A 21074-nucleotide genomic window follows, 5' to 3' on the forward strand; every position below is an offset into this window, starting at 1 on the left:
TCTCTCCTGTGCCCGTCCTGCCTTCATCTAAATATTCAAAACAAAATGTTTTTTATAAAGAGTGCTTGCAAAATGTCATCGGAATCAGATGTTGCTGGTGAGAGGCTGGTAGTGTCGGATTTGAAATATTCAGGCATTATTGTGACAACGTCTTGAAATTTGATCTTGTGAATTTTAGATTCGTAAGACGCTGTTCAACCATGTAGCCTGAAAGTTGGACTTTAATGCAATGATTGTCCCCCATCTGACCTACTGCTTAACAAGCTGGTGCATATATATATATATATATATATATATATATAATTTATTTAAATGATTATAATATTCTGACAAATTATTTTCTTTCCCTGTGACTAGTTTACACACTACTTAGTAACTATATGCTGGTTATTTCAATTTTATAGATTTAAGTTGTTGGAAAACCAAAAGAACCTTAACCAAATACATCTTATTACATTTTTTTTCAAAGGCCAGATTATGAAAACTTTACATTGTGGGGGGGCACCGGAGCTCCCACTAAAGGATATCTGAAGGATTTGTTTGTTCTCTGGGATCAGGAATCAGGAAGCGTTTATTACCATTAGTATGTTAGACATACATGGAATTTGACTTGGCGGTTGGTGCGTGACGGAAGACGGCACAATAATGACAACGTAGTGCCGCAATAAGTATAATAAAATATATGCTATGGATTAATACGCTAAAGCTATGGGTTAGTAAGTTGAGAAATAAAGATTAAATAAAAAATAAAGATAAAGTGCACCAGCATTTTAAATTATTTTTACTTTGTAGCTCCGCCCCCTGCTCCTCCGTGGACACGGTTCGTCACAGCTCCGCCCCCTGCTCCTCCGTGGACACGGTTCGTCACAGCTCCGCCCCCTGCTCCTCCGTGGACACGGTTCGTCACAGCTCCGCCCCCTGCTCCTCCGTGGACACGGTTCGTCACAGCTCCGCCCCCTGCTCCTCCGTGGAGCCGCGCTCGAGGATGTTGGGGAGAAAGAGGGAAGTAATGTTAGTGACACACGGGAGGACAGTAGCTATAGTAGCGCTGTTCTTCGACCATTTAACGATACGCCCTGCTAATGAATAACGACCCACTTTTCTCTTCTTGTAGGTGAGTACAAGGAAACTCTTTGGCCTTTGCGTTCATTTTTGGAGGGTTAAAGCCGTTTAAACGTTAACATAAAGTGTTTGCCCTTATCGAGTTTTTTCCAATGAAAACATACGGCATGTGTGAATGAATACGTGAGGTTCAGCCTCCGCTGTGAACCGAGCTTTTACGTGGAAGACAAAAAAAACCCTCATTAGTGACAGTTCATTGTGTTTGCTTCCAACGGTCGATCCCGTCCAACGAAGGACTGAAGGCAAGCCTCGACAGGCCCTTTGTTGCTCTGCCCGCCGGGACTAATATACACGAACACCAAAACTCATGCCCCATTTGCCCCGAAGAAGGTCCTTATTGTGACCCCACGTGCCGACACAGGCATTTCTGCTGCACCCCTCCCGCGTGTTTTCCACAGAATGTTGGAGTGCTGTCGTTGTTTAATTAACGAGGAATTACTGATAACTGAAATAAGTTTTTTTTTTTTGGGGGGGGGGGGGGTAAACCAAGTAGACAGACGTCCATTGCGAGTGTAAGTTAACTAAGCTTAAAAACATGCATAGAGTGTTTATTTTTTATTTATTTACACAGTCGAGGGTATATAAGTCTGCAATCAAAATGCTGCTCAAAACTTACTTACTTGTGAGGTCAACAAGTCACCTCTGTTTCTGCAGAGAGCACAGTCCCATCCTTTGGTACCAGATCAGGAGAAGACTCTTGAGGATGAACCTCATCAGATGTTGGGTCTGACTTTAGATTCGTGGAATGTAAAGCGCGGGTCAGTGCCACTCCGTTTCTTTACTTTTAGCTGTCTTATTGTTTCATGTTATGCGGATGTGTTCTTTCCAAACACAAGTCCCTGTTTTCGGTCCTTCTATTTACAACCACCACTGATGTGTAGATAGTTTATATATCATGCAGTACTGTTGAGTACAGTGCACACAATTATTATTAAAATAATACTTGCAGCATTACTCCAGCGTTGGTCAATTATTCCATCATGCATTGCTTTTGAATAGAGCCATGTTTTGTAGATTCATGGGAAACATAGACTGTGTACTAAGGCAATATTGCGTATGCAGCTCAGTTAATACACTACCTTAAATGTTATATTACCTATTTTAAAAGGCCTGGTAGCCGACGACCAAGTATCAGTATTATTCTGAAGCTGTGAGGTCTGTGCAGAAAATGTGGGAATCCATCTTTGGAGAAGGCAGGGTTAACAGCGAGCGAACAGCTGCATCTGCAGGGTTTCACTGGCACAGTGTTTGCACCAGTTGCACACCTGTTACTGACTGAGTTAACTGACTGTGTCATAGACGGAATAAGACTGTTTACACTGCAAGGAATAAGGCATTCAGGTCACACTACATTGAGGCAGCAAGCCATCTCCGTAGACCCTCAAAACCACAAAGGTAAAATAGCTGTTTAGGACTGCCTTTTTTCTTTCTTAGAATTAGATGTGCTTTTTTGTTGAACTTAGTTTTACACATGTGTAGCAGATATAGTCTATATTGGTTTACAAATGTGACACGTTGACTTTCAGGCCAGTGAAGTGGGTGACATTCACTTGCCTGCCTATTGCCTCTTTTGTGATGAACGGTGCATTAACAGAGGGTGCATCAGCTTCTAGGTTTCCGTTGCTTCATTTTAACTTCCTTAGTATGGCTAAACCCGCCGTCCATTTTAAACCAACAAGAGTTTTGTTCATGAAGAATGACTTGTGTCCCTGGTTTGAGGTCGTCCACTAGCACTCAGTTTCTTTCAATCTGTTGAAGTGCCACCATCAAATCCTGTTATCACTTGCCTGATCCTTTCCATGATCCTATCTGTTGTCGCCTGCTGCACAATACCCAGCAAACAGTGTGCCTTATTTCCCGTTTTTAGGATCACAACCCACCAATGTAACAGGACAGTGGAGATGCCGGAAAGGCTGTTGGAATTTATTTGCCGCGCTCCCATGCCAACAGGACTCATTATCTCAGTATATAGGGTCCCTACGGAAATGCTTTGAAACAGTGAGACTCTTTGAAAGGATTTTTTTGGATTCTCTGGCTTTGCCAAGAAGCTCTTAGCGATGCATAAAGTTTACTGAATCAACCAGTTGAACCTAAACTGCTCATTTGCCTCCATGCTTATTGTGAGATCCACAAGCCGACCAAACGTGATCTTTACTTGCATTTTCTGTCACCGCATTAAGCTTGTGACAGCGAGGGAGAGTACACCACTTTGTCCCTCTCGGTTTTAACAGCCAGGCTGTGCCAGTTGACAGGCGTTTCTCTGACAAAAACCCCTCAGAAGTGAGCTGTTTTGGGCAACACATGGCCACATACACAAGTATGTGCGCACTCTTTTGTGGCGATGACAGAGCGAAAAACAGGGTGGCAGTGCACTTGTTTATGGGTACACCTGCTGTTTGGACACTAGTGTAGTTGTTTGGGTTACGTGTTGAGGATTGTGGGGAACTGTTCAGCTGGGAAGATGGCTGAGGCATGCCTTAGTATTCATGTTTAGGCATGCAGGCTCTTGGAAGCAACGTTCAAAACGGTCTCTGGAGCAGTCAGGTTACAGCCACGGCTGCTTTCCGGCTGAACGCCTCGATAGTGAACTGAAAATAGCTTTGAAATGGAACTATCGATTTGTGTGAGGCACCAAGGTGTTATGTCGTCAGCTAGAGATGGGTATAATGGGATATGTGAAGAACCAAGGTTTTGTTTACACAGACATCATCATGAGATATTGTGGTTGGAAGTGAGGAATGAGGGGGCAGTTTGGATTGTTTCAGTGTTTGGCAGCACACACACACACACACACACACACACGCATGCACACAAACCCACACACATGCATGCACACACACACTCTCCTACGCCTTGAGGAACATTCAACTGATTACAGTTTGCCCAGTCATGATGAGTACCCCACACACATAGCAACGGGGCAGGAAACCAAGCGTGCTGCACGAATGAAGTTACCCCAGGAGGATGACGTGTCATCGCCACCTGTCATCAAACGGTCTTGATTGTCTTTAAACGGTCTTGTTAAAGCAGAGCACCCCTTGGTATTCACAGCATTCTTCCAGCTGACTGCCGGGCCCCCCCCCTTACACGTAGAGGCTCTTTCACACTCCTCTCACACGCCTTTCCGGTCCGCCATTCACAGCTTATGACAGCTCAGTTTGTGGAGACGGACAGGCTGCAGTAGGAGAACTCTGTTTGTCATTTGTTGACATTGTCATTTGTGGCTCTTGCTTGGATTCATTTTTAAATAATGTGGGTACCGAAAGAGAGAAAGCTGTATGGCCAGTGCAGCTGATTATTTTCTACCGTAACGCCCTATTCACGTAAAGGGATGTGGTCGTATATACATTGATAGTCAAGTAGTTGTGGCCACTTAATGTTGTAGCTTTGTGGGTAATTAAGAGAGTAACTGTTGGTAATATTATATACTTCATTGGAAATGAAGATGAGATGAGGCATAAATCAGACATCGCGGTAACAATCGCATGTTGTTACTTGGTTGGCATTCCAAAAAATGAAATAATAAAACGGGGTGGTGCTAAAAGAACTACTCTATGACCTGCACCGGGCCAAAAAAGAAATGGAAACCACAACATGAAAATGATGAAGTAACCATGTTGGACTGGTGATGGTGGCTGCATATGGACCAGAGAATCAACAAGATATTATAATTCATCCTCATTTAGGTCCACTTATTGTAAGTCGCTTTGGGTAAAAGCATCAGCTAAATGACATGTAATGTAAAAGTGCATGTTGACCTCTCTTAGATCATCCTCTGGAGTAAATTAATATCTATACAAATTGCACGCAGACTGGCCAGTGCAAAACATTGTCATTGTACAAGATATTGCCAAATAAAGGTTTTAGATTGTACGCCACGGTCATTGTTAATAACATTTACAAATTACCATTAACAAGTTCCTATTTTCTAAGTTTGCTGCTTCACTCTCTGAATATGCACTGAAAGCTGAAACGCGTAATATCTTCTCGTGCTACTATTCTATCTCACACTGGTAGTGCGGTGAAGTCCCACACACTTACCCACTGTGTCAGTCAGACATACAATCTGTGGGAGGAGGTGAAAACTGTCTGAACATAATCATCACCCGTACTCGAGGTGCCTTATTAATCTACGGTGCACTCATGCATAATGGTTTCAATCACACTTGTTCTGTCGGCCTCTGAGTAATTGTACGTGTGAAGTTATGTTTAATGAATTTATGGATGTTGAAATGTGCTGTTTTGGTGTTTTTAGAGGCATTTATAGATCAACCCCAAGAGCACTCAAAGCATTTAAAAGTGTTGAACTACTTCATGTAGTTCAACAAGTTTAAGGTAGAATATTGAATAAATACTAGAGATGAATACGCTGTCCTTCTCGAGAACTTTAGAGGAAACGTGTGTGACATTAAATGATAAGTCAGTTTTCTGATGGTCACTTCCTCATCTAGCCCCCCAAGAGTTTCATAATAAGTCAAATAAACTGCCGTTTCACAATGTGTGAATTAGCAATGTCGCAAGTCTCTGTGACAAAAGGATGGATGTTATGTTGTCTTCACTATCGCACAAAAAAGGGTCTGTCACTGCCTGACTCAAACTTATTATTATTAAACTTATGGCCTCACACAGAAAGCAGCTTTCTATTGCTGGGCAGGAACGTGGTGCCGCTTCTCAATAATTGGCATGGCTCAGATGGGAAAAGAATGCCAAAAATGTGCAGTGAGTGAGTTTGGTTGCTTCCCAAGGAGGAAAAGTTGATCCTGTTTTTACAAAACAAACTATGAACAAGGAAACTATGAAGCTGGAACTCAACCGTACGTCTCCATAATAATGTTTTATAGTCTGCACGTAATTCTGCGAGATCATAACTTGGCTAATTGTTAAACAATACACCCGCATTTAAGCTCATGTTAATGGGCCGATGAAGCCCGAGCCCCCTGGTACCTCTGCCAAGGGCTGGCTCCGCTTCACACAAGTCATTGTGACTTTATTGTGTTCGGCCCCCTCTGAAGACGCTCAGCTGGAGCAAAGGGAGGCACAAAATGTAACAAGATATCCTCCCCGCTGTCCGGTCACGTGTGTCGGCCTATAAGACGGGGGAAGAAGACACGAACATCCAGAGCCGCGTGCGTTGCTGTCCAGGTTCAAAGGGGAGAACGCCGCCTGAGGCGTGAGTCCAACCGGAATACTACCAAACAAAGAAACAGTGATAAGAGGGGAGGGGGGGGGGGGGGGGGAGGGGGGACTGAACCATGGCGATGCAGTGACTGCACACAGTGAGTGTCAAAGGTCACGCCATGAAGCATTGGGACGAAACGGTGAATTGTTAGACGCGCAGACCACTTTCCATTTGATGAAAGCCGGGGGTGATGTCATTATTTAGGGTCTGAGACGGCAGCGAGCGAGTCATAGCGGAGGATTGGGAGATCTCTTGTTGAATTCTTTTCCCGGAGGTTCTCCTCTGGTTCAGTGTAACCGTTTATAACCCGTCTTCTGCTCAGAGGTTCAAATCGACGTGACGGTAGTCTTTCATTTGTTGCAGTCACATCCATAGTTACAGAAACACAAGTTTAACATGTCACACTGCACGTACATTTCCACAAAAATACTGTTGGTTACATTTTGAGAATGAAACCTGACACAAGCTGGACGTGGTGAGCAGATGAGAGAGAGAGAGAGAGGGGGGGGGGGCTTAATGATTAGTAAGAAACATTGTTTATTCAGCCAAAATGCTCCATGGTTCTGCTGATTGTCATTGAATCAGAATAAATAAGTGAACTCATTGTTAAGTATCCTGTTGGTGCTGCTTCATAAGTATGTTTCCTGTAGAACAGTGTTTGTTCATTAAGTAAAAGTTTGTTCATTAAGTAAAAGTAAGCACAGTTCTTCAGTGGAACGATCTTGCCTAGCATGGTGCCATACATTAGTAGACACCCCCCCCATCCCGCCCCCTTCTCATACCTAACTGTGTATTTTTAGTAGCACTGTGCCACTTGAGATCGTGTTCCTAAAGCGCGGCAGCTTTGTCCTCGCAGATGAGACCCCATCTCGATGAAGAATAAATAATTGTCCACCTCTATTTTAAACGATGAGCGATGATCAATATTTGTACATCTGTTGGTCAAATTCCATGGTATGAAAATACCATGGAAACATTCGTTGCTGCCTCTTGTCCTGTAGGTTTCTATTGCTGTTGTCCTGTGGAGACGCCTGTTGTTGTCCATTGCCTGTCTACATGTGTAGCTTATGTTCAGCAGCAGTCTACCCGCCATTTGGGCACTCTGTCCATTAGCCTAATTCCTAGCTATTTCATTATCAAGGGGGGGTGGAGGGGGGCTCTTCCCTGTACCCACTACTTCACCAAACCACAGGCCTCCTCTCGGTCTCAAGAGGAATGAATTGGGCTTTCTGTCCAAATTTGAAAAATTACCTAGATGAAGAATTGAAATAGACACCTCTATTAGAATCAAGCATTATAGGAAATGCAGCTTCTTTTTGGGGGAGGAGGAGGGGGGGTGCAATATGGCAAGCCCATTCTGCTCCGCATTGGAAACTCGCCTATTGGCTGAGCTGGTGTCGGATGTCTCCGCGGCTGCCTTTCCTGCCGCAGACACTGAGGGCCTCGCATTGATTTTCTAAACCCGCGACTCCAGGACATCTCCAAGGCTTTCAGCGGTGTGATGACATCATGGAGGTGCCGGCGGGGCCTGTGATGCTGTAGGCTTGTTTGTCCGCAACGCCTTTGCGCTCTCGGGGTAAATATTCGGTGTAATGCTACGAGGGATTCTGAGCGCCAGGATGCGACTGGCTGGCTGTTTTGCTGTTGACTGTGTTTGGTAAAGACGGAAAGAATGAGATCAGTAAGTTTGATATTAATATTTAGTCCCTGACCGGACGGAGCGGCTGGTTGTAAATCGTATCACGTCCAACTCAACTGACCAGCCTACAGATGGGATTCATGTGTTTGCGTATTTGACACACGTAATAAAGTTTGTTTATTATCACCATCACAATATGGTAAACACTGACTGCAAGACAGCAAAGTTGACAGTGGTGTGACATGTCAGACGTCACCCCGAGGACCTCGTCTCACAGAAGAGTCCTCTACAATAAGACCGCCATCATCATATGCACTCAGAGAAAATGATTCTAAGGGCAATTCTTCGGTTCAATCCGAGGAAAAGGATATGGATTACTAACTAGCTGGAGGATGGATGATGGTTTGAGAGCACTATTGATCACGTTTGATGTCATTGTAACTCCTGACTGCTTAACAGCTGGTGTATCGGTTGCTAGGACGTATGGTGGGGGCTGCAGAATGGATTTATTATTGATTTAGTTGGTCAAGCAGTTCCCTTGAATTCATTTTGAATTTTAAATTGAGTTTATTATTTATTTATTTTCATTTCCGTCTCTTTATTAAGTATTTTTATTGGGCTCAGCAGAATAGTGAAGATCACTCAGTGGAGAGATTGTGCGGTTTGTCTAATGCTAAGAATAATATATGGAGGCAAATTATTGAGCAGCACTCCTTTTTCCATCATAATAAATACATCACATCCATACATATTACCACAAGTCCCTCTGTGAGCGTCCTCAATATTTTCAGGTAAATAAAAACTACATGACACTTTAAATTAGTAAAGTAAAAATTAACTCAATGCAAACTATGTCAATACATTTGAATAAATCAGGTTAAATCTTTGCGCTGTGGTTACCACACACATTTTTAGTTATCCAATATCTACACAATAGTCTGGGTTTTTGTAGAAGTATTTACGACCCTCATTAATATGGCTAATAGTGACACAGCATGTGTCTCATCTTCCGATATGTTGTGTATGCTGTATTTTGTATTAAAAGTGTCATATTATCTAATAATTGACGTACATATATGTTTCAGTTGTGTTTTTAAATGACATCCATTATGCTTTTTCCCATGTCCATCAGTCAGTATGGCATCACAGGAGGGGGAGGAGCCTCCTCTAAAAGAAGGTCGATCAGATAGCCGTCTGAAGAGCAAGAAGCCGCCCAGCCTCGTAATAGCCATCCCTCCTAGGGAAGAGATGACGGCCCACGATCCATCTAAACAGGTGGGCTGACCCCCTTTGATGTTTTTTTTGGGCATTTGAAATTCAGCTCTGTCGGGCCGTTGGACTTTCTAATTTCTTGCCCCATTATTTGAGACCACTGCTGTATATACATGGAAAGAACAAAGTGAGGATAAAAACGTAATGAGGGTGGTGTGTCTTGTAGTTTTTGGGCACAAAGCCATGCATTTTCCCCCCTGTGGACCCCGTTCCTAAGCAGCTACACAAAGAAGTACAACCGTTAGAGGTCAATTGAGCATGCTACAGTTAAACTGTTTCCAAAGTGTGTAATAAACATGCAAATAAAGTTTGAACTCGGCCGTTTAAAGCAGCTTTTCCTTTACAAGACAAAAAAAGAAGAAGCAAGAGGCCACACGCTCTAAATGTGGATATTTCCCGTGCCAAGACACATTTGCGTAATACAAAATTTGGAAATGCTTTGTGACAGTTGTTGATTAACAGACACTAATATATAATAATATAATGTTAATTATCTGTTTTCTGCCCATCCCGTAGAGACATTTATAGGCAAAAATCCTTCTTAAAGTGTCCTGGAGTGGTAAAGTGTATACAGCGGCAGAGACCGGGCCCGTTTAAGCATACAACATATTGACTGTTTCCACACTAAACGTGCACTTAATCCCAATGTGTCATTACTGGGATTTTTACTCTCACCAGTTATCCTGATTGTTAAGGTCATTACAATAATTATCTAGTCGCTTTCTTAACACACAATTGGATTTAAAATATTTTAATGTGAGTTCTGCAGGGTTCTCCCTGCAGAATTGCAATAATTAACTATTTGACTTTTATTTGAATTAACTTATTTCTTTCCTTTTAGGTTTCTTTAAGGGCATTGTTATATTCCTACAACCGAAATTCTAGCACCCTTAATAATATCTCTACTTTCCAGTGTGTGTAGGCACTATGTACTGTATCATACAATAACAACAACTACTGATTTACTGTGCTGTAACAGTGTTTCTCTCCTCCGCTCAGCCACTACGCCCGTCCCTAAAAAAAAGCGCCAGCGGTCAGGCTACCGGCTCTGCGGCCGAGAGCCCCTTTGGAGCCAAAGAAGGAGCAGGAGGAGATGGAGGCTTCTCATTCCGAGACAGGAGGGCAAAGTTTAGAAGACAATCGTCGCTCTCGCAGAGCATCCGCAGGCAAGTGTTGCCTGAGTCGTGGCTATTGTATTTGTTCATGTGGACTCATGAATAGTCAGCAGGGTCATGAGGCCAGAAGAAAAAACACCAAAACATTGCTCTCTACTGGCCAATCCCCCTAAGGCTTCAAGTGCTCTGCTATCCCCACTTTGTTAGCATTCAGGTCAGAATCCCTCTGATCAGCAGACAACATACAACTTTCTAGTGTGTGTTCATCAGCAACATATCCCAGAATTCCACAGGTTGGGTAATCCAGGATCAGATGCTATTCCGTAGTGCTCCGTGATGCTGACGCCACCCTCTTCTTTCTGCCCCGCCAGGAATACAGCCCAGTGGTTCGGGGTGGGGGAGGACTGTGAGACCAAGCAGCAGGTATGGCAAAGGAAGAGCCTCCGCCATTGCAGCCAGCGCTACGGCAAGCTGAAGGCCCAGTATAGAGAGCCCGAAGCGGCCTCTACCCTGGACCAGGGCCCGGACTCACCAGCAGCACACAAGATGCCCAAGGTAGTCTTATCGACAGAGTGTGATCCCTGTGGGCCTTCAAACTCTAATGCAGCCGCTAAGTCACATCCTGATCCTGAAAGTGTTTGTCCAGAAACATATCAATATCCTGAATGGAATACAAAAATAAATCAAAGTATCCTTGTAAATAAGTACTAAAGACAGGATGAGACACAGCAGGCTCAGCCACAGTCACGTTGTCTTCGCTCCCCTCCGCTCAATTTCAGGCAAACAAGTAATAACTTAAAATGTCAATAATCGTCCGGCCTGTATGGTTTTATTTCTTTATTTCATGACTCCCCAGGTTTTTTTCTTCTTCCTCTCACTTGAGACATTTTCACACATAAAGCTCTTAAAGCGTCGCAAAAATGTCATGGTGAAAATATTTATGTCACAAGCTACTCTGTGTTTTCGGTAGATCGTAGATCCCCTGGCACGGGGGCGGGCCTTCCGTTGCCCCGATGACGTGGACGGCCGCTCCCCCAGGACGCCACACACCGCTGAAGGGGGGCCCTTCACACCGGGTTTTACCTCGCTCAGCTCCTTCACCAGCCAACGCTCTGGATACACCCGCTTCCCCAAGCGCAAGAGGGAGTCTGTCGCCCGCATGAGCATCCGAGCTGCATCCAACCTGCTGCGGGTGGGTCTGGTTCCAGAAAAACTCTGTGCGCGTGTGTGTGTGTGTGTGTGTGTGTGTTAGGATGTATTGTAGAAAGGAAGGAGACTGTTGTTCCACTCATTCTGCAGCCACAACTTTACTTTAAGTGTTTTTTTAACAATTGTAATCTTATTTCAAAGTAGAGCAGAGCTGATCTTAGAACCATCATGAAGGTCAGATTTTGTCGTGTCATGCTCTACTTTGGTTGTTCAGGGCCGTAGCGGCTTGGCAGGGTCCCAGATCGGTCGCAATTTCCCCAAGAGGAGCTTCGCCCGGCCCAGCTGGATGGACGAGGACACCGTAGACTCGGCGGACACTTCCAAGTCGCTCTTCTTCAGCAAGGTCTGCTTCCCTCCTCCTCCTCTCAGTGCTTTTGCAGCGATTTCAAATTTTTACTGCAACTTTATTAAGCTGTGTTGACACCAAAAGCCAAGCAAGTTATTCACGCGAGTAGATTCCATGTAAAGTCAATGCACAGAGGCGTCTGGAAGGAGTCGGTGAAATTCAAGCTTTCAAGTGTGTCGTGAACCTGAACTCAACAGCGCTTTGCGGTACCGACGTTTGTGTGGTTCACACAACAAATATAGAGCAGAAATAGAAGTTATTTATTTCCATGGCTGCATGGCTTCCATCGCGGCTTTTCTTCTTTTTCTTACTTCCTTTTGCTCCCTGCTTCTGTCAGCAGTCACACTTCCATTTTCACTGCTAGTCTCTCACTGGGCTCCATTCTTCAGCTACCACCATCTTCCTCTTATTCATCCTTCCATACAGCCATTTCTAATAAGTATGTATTTGTCAAGCATTCTGTGAACATTTATAACCCTCTACACAACTTTATCAATTCATTCAAATGTTTAACAAATGTCTCTCTTATTATATATATATATTAGGGCTGTCAAATGATTAAAAATTTTAATCAAATTAATCAGAATTTTCAGTGGATTAATCATGATTAATCACACCTGAATTCTAACCATTTGTTCTTTCTGAAATGCATACTAAAGATAAATAACAGGACACAGATACATAATTATCATTATTATCATCATTATTATTTTTTACATAAATACATGTTATTGATATTTGATTTTTTAATTCATTTCAGAAAATAATCAAAGCAATGTTATTTGATAAGTCACAGACTGATTTCCCTGCATGGCTCTAGAAGGGTCTCGTACGGTGGCCGAGAAGGTTCAGACAAATACAAAAGCAACAACACAACCGCAAACGCCACAACGCAACACGAACGCCACAACACAAAATACAAAAGCCACATCACAACCGCAAACGCCACAACGCAACACGAACGCCACAACACAAAATACAAAAGCCACATCACAACCGCAAACGCCACAACGCAACACGAACGCCACAACACAAAATACAAAAGCCACATCACAACCGCAAATGCCACAACACAACACGAACGCCGCAACACGAAAATACAAAAGCCACATCACAACCGCAAATGCCACAACACGAACGCCGCAACACGAAAATACAAAAGCCACATCACAACCGCAAATGCCACAACGCAACACGAACGGCGCAACACAACACGAAAGCGAAAACGGAAGTAGCTGCCCACGGGAGCGAGCGTATTTTGGAGGAACGGAGCTGGAGGATGCCAGATCGTTTAAGAAGTAAGTGAAACATGATTCCTTGCGGCTACAGTTAAAGTAAGGAATCATGTTTCACTTACTTCTTAAACGATCTGGCATCCTCCAGCTCCGTTGTTACGTGCCGACTGGTTTTTGAACCCACTGGTTTGGCTACGCGTGCGTGTTTGTTTTGCCCCGACAGTGGCAGATGTTGTCTGCCTCGGTCACCTGATCCGTCACACATTCGCAAACATATTGCTGAAAATGTTCAAAATGCATCCCATATCCAATGCAGCGATTATGATTGTATAAGTGAGCACTACATCACTGCTACGTATAAAGAAATAAATAAAAGAACATACGTTTATTAAAAGATCGCCACAACCTGGATTCGAACCCGCAGTCGAGCAAAATAGCAAAACTTTATAAGACGGCGGCGCTACGCCGTCGGCCAACCGAGCTGTCAAATGCCGCTACTGATTTCACTACTTATCATGAAATTGCAAATCGTCAGTGGCAAGAACATCTTTTGGTTCAGGGTGAGCCAAGACAACTGGTTTTTGGTGGCGTAGCGTGAAATACATAGTTCTGTCAGGTTTTCTAGCACATTGCCCAAGTAGGATTACTCTCTTAATAACATCTAAACGCGTAGCCAAACCAGTAGGTTCAAAAACCAGTCGGCACGTAACAACGGAGCTGGAGGATGCCAGATCGTTTAAGAAGTAAGTGAAACATGATTCCTTACTTTAACTGTAGCCGCAAGGAATCATGTTTCACTTACTTCTTAAACGATCTGGCATCCTCCAGCTCCGTTCCTCCAAAATACGCTCGCTCCCGTGGGCAGCTACTTCCGTTTTCGCTTTCGTGTTGTGTTGCGCCGTTCGTGTTGCGTTGCGGCGTTCGTGTTGCGTTGTGGCATTTGCGGTTGTGTTGTTGCTTTTGTATTTGTCTGAACCTTCTCGGCCACCGTAGTCTCGAGCCTCTGCAGTTTATCCCACTCTGCTGTGAGTTTGTGCTCCTGATGGTTCAGGGCTGCGATGACCAGACATGACCAGACATGTCAACCCTCCCGATGTTTCAAAGCCCCTCCCGAAAATCTCCCGGACCGACCTTTCTCCCGATTTCCACCCGAACAACAATATTGCTGCACCACCCGTCACTGGGCGCGCCGTTTCAGACCGAACAATAATAAAGGTTACACCTTGAAGTCGAGCGCGGCGATTAGAACGACTGGCGCTGCAAAGAAATCCGCTAGCACCCCCCATTTCAGTGTGAAATATTCCCATACCTGGGAGGATTTAGATTGCATTGGCTTCCCTTCCTCCGCATGTTTCAGAACAGTATTACGGAGGAAGAGGCACTTTACTGACCTGAATAATTTGTCACACTGCGCATGCGTGAAATGCGTCAAAAAAATTGACGTAATTAACAACAAACAGCTGATTAACGCCGTTAACGCGCTATTTTTGACAGCCCTTATATATATATATATATATATGTGTGTATGTATCATAACTGATCTCAGCTGATCTGTATTTAGATACACATACTGTCTGCTGTAACGGGAAACTATTGTCTAAACAGACACTCTTCATTTGTCATGTTTCCTCTTCCCCCCCCCTGTAACCTCGATGATCTCTCCCCCTTAGGTTGATGCCCACGATGAGTTGTACTCAATGGCTGATGACGTATTTGAATCGCCTCCCATGTCTGCAACTTTTGCTCCCAGCGAGCAGCCTGACCAGAAGTTCCCAAGCCTGTAAGTAAATACATAACCAAAGAAATTTAGAAAGTAATATTCTATGATCTTTTATTTTTCTACACACACTCCATCATTCTTCATCACAGTTCCATCCAGTTGCCAAATGTGTACACCTTAATTATTCTTCTTCTCCGTCTTACCTCCCCCTTTCTGCTTCCTCTCAAACTTTTTCCATTTCTGTTGTTTTTCTCCCGATCCCAGTAAGGACGTCAGTCGAACGCCCAGGACACCGACAGCGGGGCCCGAGAAGAGCCATCCCCGCCGCGGTGGTCGCATCGCCTCCCAAGTCAAGCACTTTGCATTCGACAAACGCAAGCGGCAGTACGGCATGGGCGTCGTGGGGAAGTGGCTGAACCGGCACTACAGACGCAGCCTCAGCAGCAACGTCCAGAAGCAGCTGGACGACTTCCACAGCCACAGGTCAGCAATGACATGGTGCTTCTGGTTTGGGTTGGTTTTTAACAACAAAGAGCGACATTAATCATCTGGAGAGACGTGACTAATATACAAGTTATTGTAATTGTGACAGTAAGAGGAGCTTTAAGGAGATTTTTCTTTCCCCCTGTTATGTAATGTTTGACACCACAGTATGTGTTGTTTAGTTATGATCTTCAACTGATTTACAGTGGTTCTCTGCTGTGTATTTTAGGCCCTACTTTTCCTACTGGATCACGTTTGTCCATGTAGTAATCACTTTGCTGGCCTGTTGCACATACGGTTTTGCCCCTGTGGGGTTTGCACAACATTCTACAACTGATCTGGTAAGTAGGCTGAAAACGTACCGATTGAATTTTTTTATATGATTGACATTTTAGTAAGAGGACAAAAACATCCGGCAATCGATTGTGCCAAAATGTCAACTTGTTTTTTGTGTAGGATTCTAAATCTGAATGCACTTCGATAATCTGCTCAAGTAATACCTGGCCTAAAGTATGAGGAATTAAATGACAAACGCTTTATTTATTCATTCGATTGGAATTAATCCACAAAAAGATATATGCAAGTTATTCAGATTCTTTTAATCATCTGAAAGCCCTGCACCTCTGTCGCCCTCTGTAGGTACTGAAGAATAAAGGTATTTATGAGAGCGTCAAGCATATCCAACAGGAGAACTTCTGGATTGGTCCTAGCTCTGTGAGTCCCCTGCTGTGTTACTCTGCTGCATGTACTTGCAGTAGATGTTCGTCTTGGTTTATACAGCAGTGTACTGCTCCCTAAAAGGACTCCCTCTTTTCTAGAATGTCACTGGCTGGCGTATCATTGTGAGACACTGGACACTGTTTGCATTCCCGGTTGTATTTGCATTACACCCTCGTTAGTGTGTGACTTCATCACTTACTTAATTACCTGTCCCACACTGTTCCTCTCATCTAGCTCTAACTTCAGTAACACTCGGTAACTTCCCCAAAAATGTAAATTTAGCTATAATCACACTACCTGCTAACGCATGTGAGGGATATATTTGGAGTTTTCGTCTTCTCTTCTTACTTACCTATGCGTGTGGGCCCAGGTTTCTGTATCTTTACTTAATAAGTATTTCCTCCACTTTTCAGGATGACCTGATCCACCTGGGGGCCAAGTTCTCCCCGTGCATTCGTAGGGACTCACAAATCGTCGGTCTAATCCAGAGGGCCAAAGACCTGGAGAGGGAGTCCGGCTGCTGCGTTCAGAATGACAATTCGGGATGCGTGCAGACCCTCAGCTTCGACTGCTCCGTAAGCGATTTATCCTGCAACCTCTTTCTTAGTTTGTCAAAAAAAAACGTTTTTGAGAAAAAGTCAAACAACAAAACTACAATAAATATTCACCCAAAATTACAAAACAAATTTCTAGCCAGAAACTACAAACAACACACACTTGACAATCAGGTTATAATCTGTAAGAATATAATCACAGTTGTTAAAAATGCTTTTCCACTGTTCTTGGCGTTACAATTACATGTTCAAGTGTAACAAGTTTTTATGTTCTCCAGATTTAAGCTGTTGACTTGTGTTCAAGATGCACACTGATTACTAAATTGTTTATTATTCTATTCCCATGTTATTCCATCAAATTGATTACAAAAATAACTCTGAATGCAGGAGACGCTGGCCACTTTTATTAAATGGACGAATGAGCATGTGGACACCAACAGGTCCTCCGGTTCCGTCTGTCACCAGGATCCCAGGTGAGAATGTGAATGGGATCATTGTGCCACAAGATCTTCAGATCGTCATTATCATTTTGTAAGAGTGCCCAAATGTCCTTGTCATTAAAAAAATGTCCTTGTGTGTTGCATGTTGTGGCTAGAGTGTGTGAAGAACCTGCCTCTGCAGAGCCTCATATATGGTCGGATGACATCACTCACTGGCCGGTATGGGGACACTTTTCCTACTTCTCTTCTTTTGTATTTTCTACAGCAGTGTTCTTCATTAAATGTTACAACGAGGAACTGTTCTCTGGTCATGAAGTGGCCTCAATGTATCTCCAGGTGTGTACCTTTCCCAAGAAGTCGAACCACACAGGTTACAGACACATGGACTGTAACATCAAGGGACGACCATGCTGCATAGGAACTAAGGGCAGGTGAGACACATGTGTTCTTCAAGGCATGCCACATCGACTGATCTACCTTTTTAAAGGGTTTGAATTTGATTTTGCCTGTACCTCCTGTAGATGTGAGATCACAACCAGAGAGTATTGTTCTTTCATGCATGGCTACTTCCACGAGGAGGCCACACTCTGCTCACAGGTATTGTGTGAGGTTTTGCGGGTTTTGTGTGTCAGTGTGTTTGGACCAGTGTGTTTCTTTAAAACATGCATTACTCTTGCACAGGTCCACTGTCTGGATGAGGTGTGCGGCTTGTTGCCGTTCCTTAACCCCGATGTTCCTGATCAGTTCTACCGTCTCTGGCTGTCTCTCTTCCTCCATGCTGGGTAAGAATCACAAACCCCCTTAGGCAAACTCTTAATTTTCTCATTTGTTTATTTTTTTGAAGTAATGCTTTATGACTGCTAAATAGCATTGAGAGAACGGTTAATATGGCTTTGGCAAAGCGTTAAGCCTATTACGCTGAGTCAATCAGCCGTTTCAGTGGTGTGCTATGGATGATGGCTAAGCACGGTTTTATTGTCAGCATCCTTTGGGATTGAGTTATAATGAAATATTTCTAAATGAGGCCCCAGTGCTCGTGAGCTGCTCAGTCGCATGAACACTGCTACTTAGTGCAAATACTCTGCACGAGTAGAAATCCCTTCGCTCTGCTTTATAAGACAAAGAATCCAATATGGCCTTATGGAAAAAAAAATGCCATCCACTGGTTAAAATACCTGCAGACACTGCAAATGGTTAATTATTTTTACTGGTGCGTCCGTGTAGGTTGTTGCACTGCCTGGTTTCGGTCGTATTCCAGATGACCATCATGAGAGACCTGGAGAAGCTGGCTGGTTGGGTGCGGATCTCCATCATCTATGTCCTCAGTGGTATCACTGGAAACCTCGCCTCCGCCCTCTTCCTTCCCTACAGAGCTGAGGTGAGTCCTTCATATGAACACACGATAAGGGCACACGTGTACATTACACTCAGTTTCTCTTTACCAAGAGTTCTTCAAGCAAATACGTTTAATTTCTAATACGAAAAAGAACTCACATGTGACACGAGCCGATAAAGACACCTCATGTTGTCAATGGTTGATGGTCAAAATCATTGGTGTGAGATAGATGATATGGACCTCTCTACCTTATCTTCCAAATCATTTCACATGAACCCTGAATGCATTAAAGACACAAAGTGCAAGTGTACTTCATGCATTGTGCTCTGCCTCCTCCTTCTGGCCACCTCTTTTTTTAGACGTAATGGCTGCTAAATCTGGTCTGAATGGGAACTGAGACAGCTTTTAAGTTTCATGCTGCTGCATCAATTTTTGATGCTATAGGTAAAAAACCCGATTCTGTTGTAACTATAGCTGTTTTGCCTGCCAATACCACTTAGTGGCTGAGCTCAGTTTACCCTGGCTCACTTACTGGAGGGGAGTTCATACTAGAGATTATCAGAGCGCACTGCCCTCATCTAGCGAGGTCTCTGAGGGGGAGCACAGGAATCACCTCGTCCTGTTAACTGTGCAAGCGGCTGGAGAAACTGAGCTTAGTGTTAAGTGGATAACACTTTGTGAGACTGCTTTAACTGTTGCTCTTTCCTATGAAGAGAGCAGTGTTAAGAGCACTGGGTTTTAGCGTGTTGTGCACACCAAATACAAGTTACCTGCATGTGCTTTTTTATTGTTCTGCATCGGAAGTAGCTTTGAGCGGATGACTTGTTAATAAACTGAATTTAAATCTAATTTGGCTAAACCCGTTCTTCCTGGAAAACATCTTTTCAACTCAAGTGGCTGAGCCTGTGCAGAAAACTAAAACATTTTCACACACGAGAAGAGCGGTGTGTCAGCATGTAGGTGGGGGGCGTGGCATGTGCACATGGCGCGGTACCTGGCACCTTCTCTGTTGCGAGTTTGATGTTTTATCAGATTAGCCATCTGCCTTTGACCAGGCCGAGCCTCCGAACTCTGCCCTCACGTCACTCTGATGCGTGGCCCGGGCCTTGTGCAGCACTGTTTCTACTATACTCCATGCGAGTAGTGTTTTTGCCGGGACGGAGGCTTCCTTTTCCTGAATTGTCTCAACTTGTCTCCTCCTCTTGCACCCTCCCTCCAGGTGGGTCCGGCCGGCTCTCAGTTCGGTCTCCTCGCTTGCCTGTTTGTCGAGCTGTTTCAAGGTTGGCAGATCCTGCAGAAGCCATGGAAAGCCTTCCTCAAGCTGTTGGGCATCGTCCTCTTCCTCTTCCTGTGCGGCCTCCTGCCGTGGATCGACAACATCGCCCACATCTTCGGCTTCCTCAGCGGCCTGCTGCTCTCTTTTGCCTTCCTACCCTACATCACCTTCGGGACCTTCGACAAGTACCGGAAGCGCATCCTCATCGCTGTCTCGATGTTGGCCTACGTCGGGCTCTTCTCCTCGCTCATCGTTTGGTTTTACATCTACCCGATTAACTGGCACTGGCTGGAGCATCTCACCTGCCTGCCCTTCACAAACAAGTTCTGTGAACAGTACGACATAGACCACGACATCAACGATGTGGTGCACTAATCTCGGGGCTACTGATGAGCGCAATACTGAGCTGCTATCGTGCATCTAGTGGTCGGGTCGGCTGGTTCCAGGTCAACTCGGTGGCCTTTTAAGAATTTAAGAATGCTTTTGTATTATTTGATTATCAAAGGACCGGATCAAAGTCTACTCGAATGAAGCTGAATCAGTCTCTTCTGCTCAACCTCGCATCGATAAAACGATAGTCATACTTTTAAATCGTCTGTCAAGTCTGCCACCCGCCAGTCAGGACGGTCAAAACTGCAAAACGCTGGTTGGACCTGAAGAAAATGATCTACATAGAAAGACTTAAAGGTTCCTTCAGCTCAAAGTCACAAAAATCTAAAGAGGCTTCGGGCCTACAGTTGAGTTTCCCTTTGAAAAGGAGGGCTGATGCTGTGGTGGCTCATTGAGTTTTCGGTGGCCCAGAGATCTGAGATACGTCCCACGCCTCCTGCCACTAATTCACATTGTCTGTAACACTGGGTTCCACACTACACACGCTGCCATTTAGTCCAGCTGCTTCCCTCCGTTTTAACCGTTCTCAATGTTATTTGCAGTAAAAACCTATGCGAGGTGTTGCTTGTGTTACCTGTACAGCTGAAATACTTCAAGTGAAATGGTAGTGGTTAAGTAAGCCAAGCTGCCTTAAACAGACTATGCCATTTTACAAAGATGCCTCATTTTACTTTTTTTTATAAAGCATCAGTAAGCTGATGAATACCAAGCAGCCACACGTTCTCCTTGCATATATGCATGTTGTCCTTGCCAACCACTGCTACAAACCAAGGATCCCAGCATTTGTGATCTCTTTTTAGGAAACCTTTTATACTGTGCCTTCTGACATGCAAGGGTTTGATCTGAAGCCACTTCTCCAGTCAGGATTGTTCATGCTGCAGTGTCACTGCTGAGTTTGCATCGGGACCAAATTATTTCACTTTTTTCTATTTATTGGAATAAAAAGGGAGCGTTTCAAATCCATTTCTGATCACGATATTGTTGTGTTTTGATTCAATGTTAAAATCGATTTGCATTAACAGTTGTGAATGCCCCTCC

The 21074-nt window shown here is 44.1% G+C and overlaps 1 protein-coding gene across 2 annotated transcripts; it reads left to right on the top strand.

The window, feature by feature from the left end:
• Positions 1-968: 968 nt before the first annotated feature.
• LOC119218417 (inactive rhomboid protein 2-like) lies at positions 969-20998 on the top strand. Of its 2 annotated transcripts, XM_062564555.1 has the most exons (19): positions 969-1114; positions 1777-1880; positions 9073-9215; positions 10212-10378; positions 10699-10882; positions 11298-11519; positions 11751-11879; positions 14788-14897; positions 15102-15320; positions 15550-15661; positions 15960-16034; positions 16454-16615; positions 16982-17067; positions 17190-17253; positions 17371-17465; positions 17556-17631; positions 17716-17816; positions 18259-18412; positions 19590-20998. In XM_062564555.1, exons 3-19 carry the CDS (start codon positions 9078-9080, stop codon positions 20019-20021), a joined length of 2526 nt encoding a protein of 841 aa, XP_062420539.1. In that variant the 5' UTR covers positions 969-1114; positions 1777-1880; positions 9073-9077; the 3' UTR covers positions 20022-20998. The 2 variants fall into 2 exon arrangements, with proteins under 2 accessions (XP_062420539.1, XP_037328727.2); XM_037472830.2 differs by lacking the exon at positions 1777-1880.
• Positions 20999-21074: the final 76 nt, after the last annotated feature.

The sequence above is a fragment of the Pungitius pungitius genome, chromosome 9, assembly GCF_949316345.1.
Source record: "Pungitius pungitius chromosome 9, fPunPun2.1, whole genome shotgun sequence".
NCBI classification, from domain to species: Eukaryota; Metazoa; Chordata; class Actinopteri; order Perciformes; family Gasterosteidae; genus Pungitius; species Pungitius pungitius.

What these genes read in the sequence shown, in the direction of transcription:
- LOC119218417 (XM_062564555.1), top strand. Translation starts at nt 9,078, where the DNA reads ATGGCATCACAGGAGGGGGAGGAGCCTCCTCTAAAAGAAGGTCGATCA. An exon ending in CTCTCGCAGAGCATCCGCAG is followed by an intron (nt 10,379 to 10,698) that starts GCAAGTGTTGCC and finishes CTGCCCCGCCAG; the next exon opens with GAATACAGCCCAGTGGTTCG. An exon ending in GACCAGAAGTTCCCAAGCCT is followed by an intron (nt 14,898 to 15,101) that starts GTAAGTAAATAC and finishes TCCCGATCCCAG; the next exon opens with TAAGGACGTCAGTCGAACGC.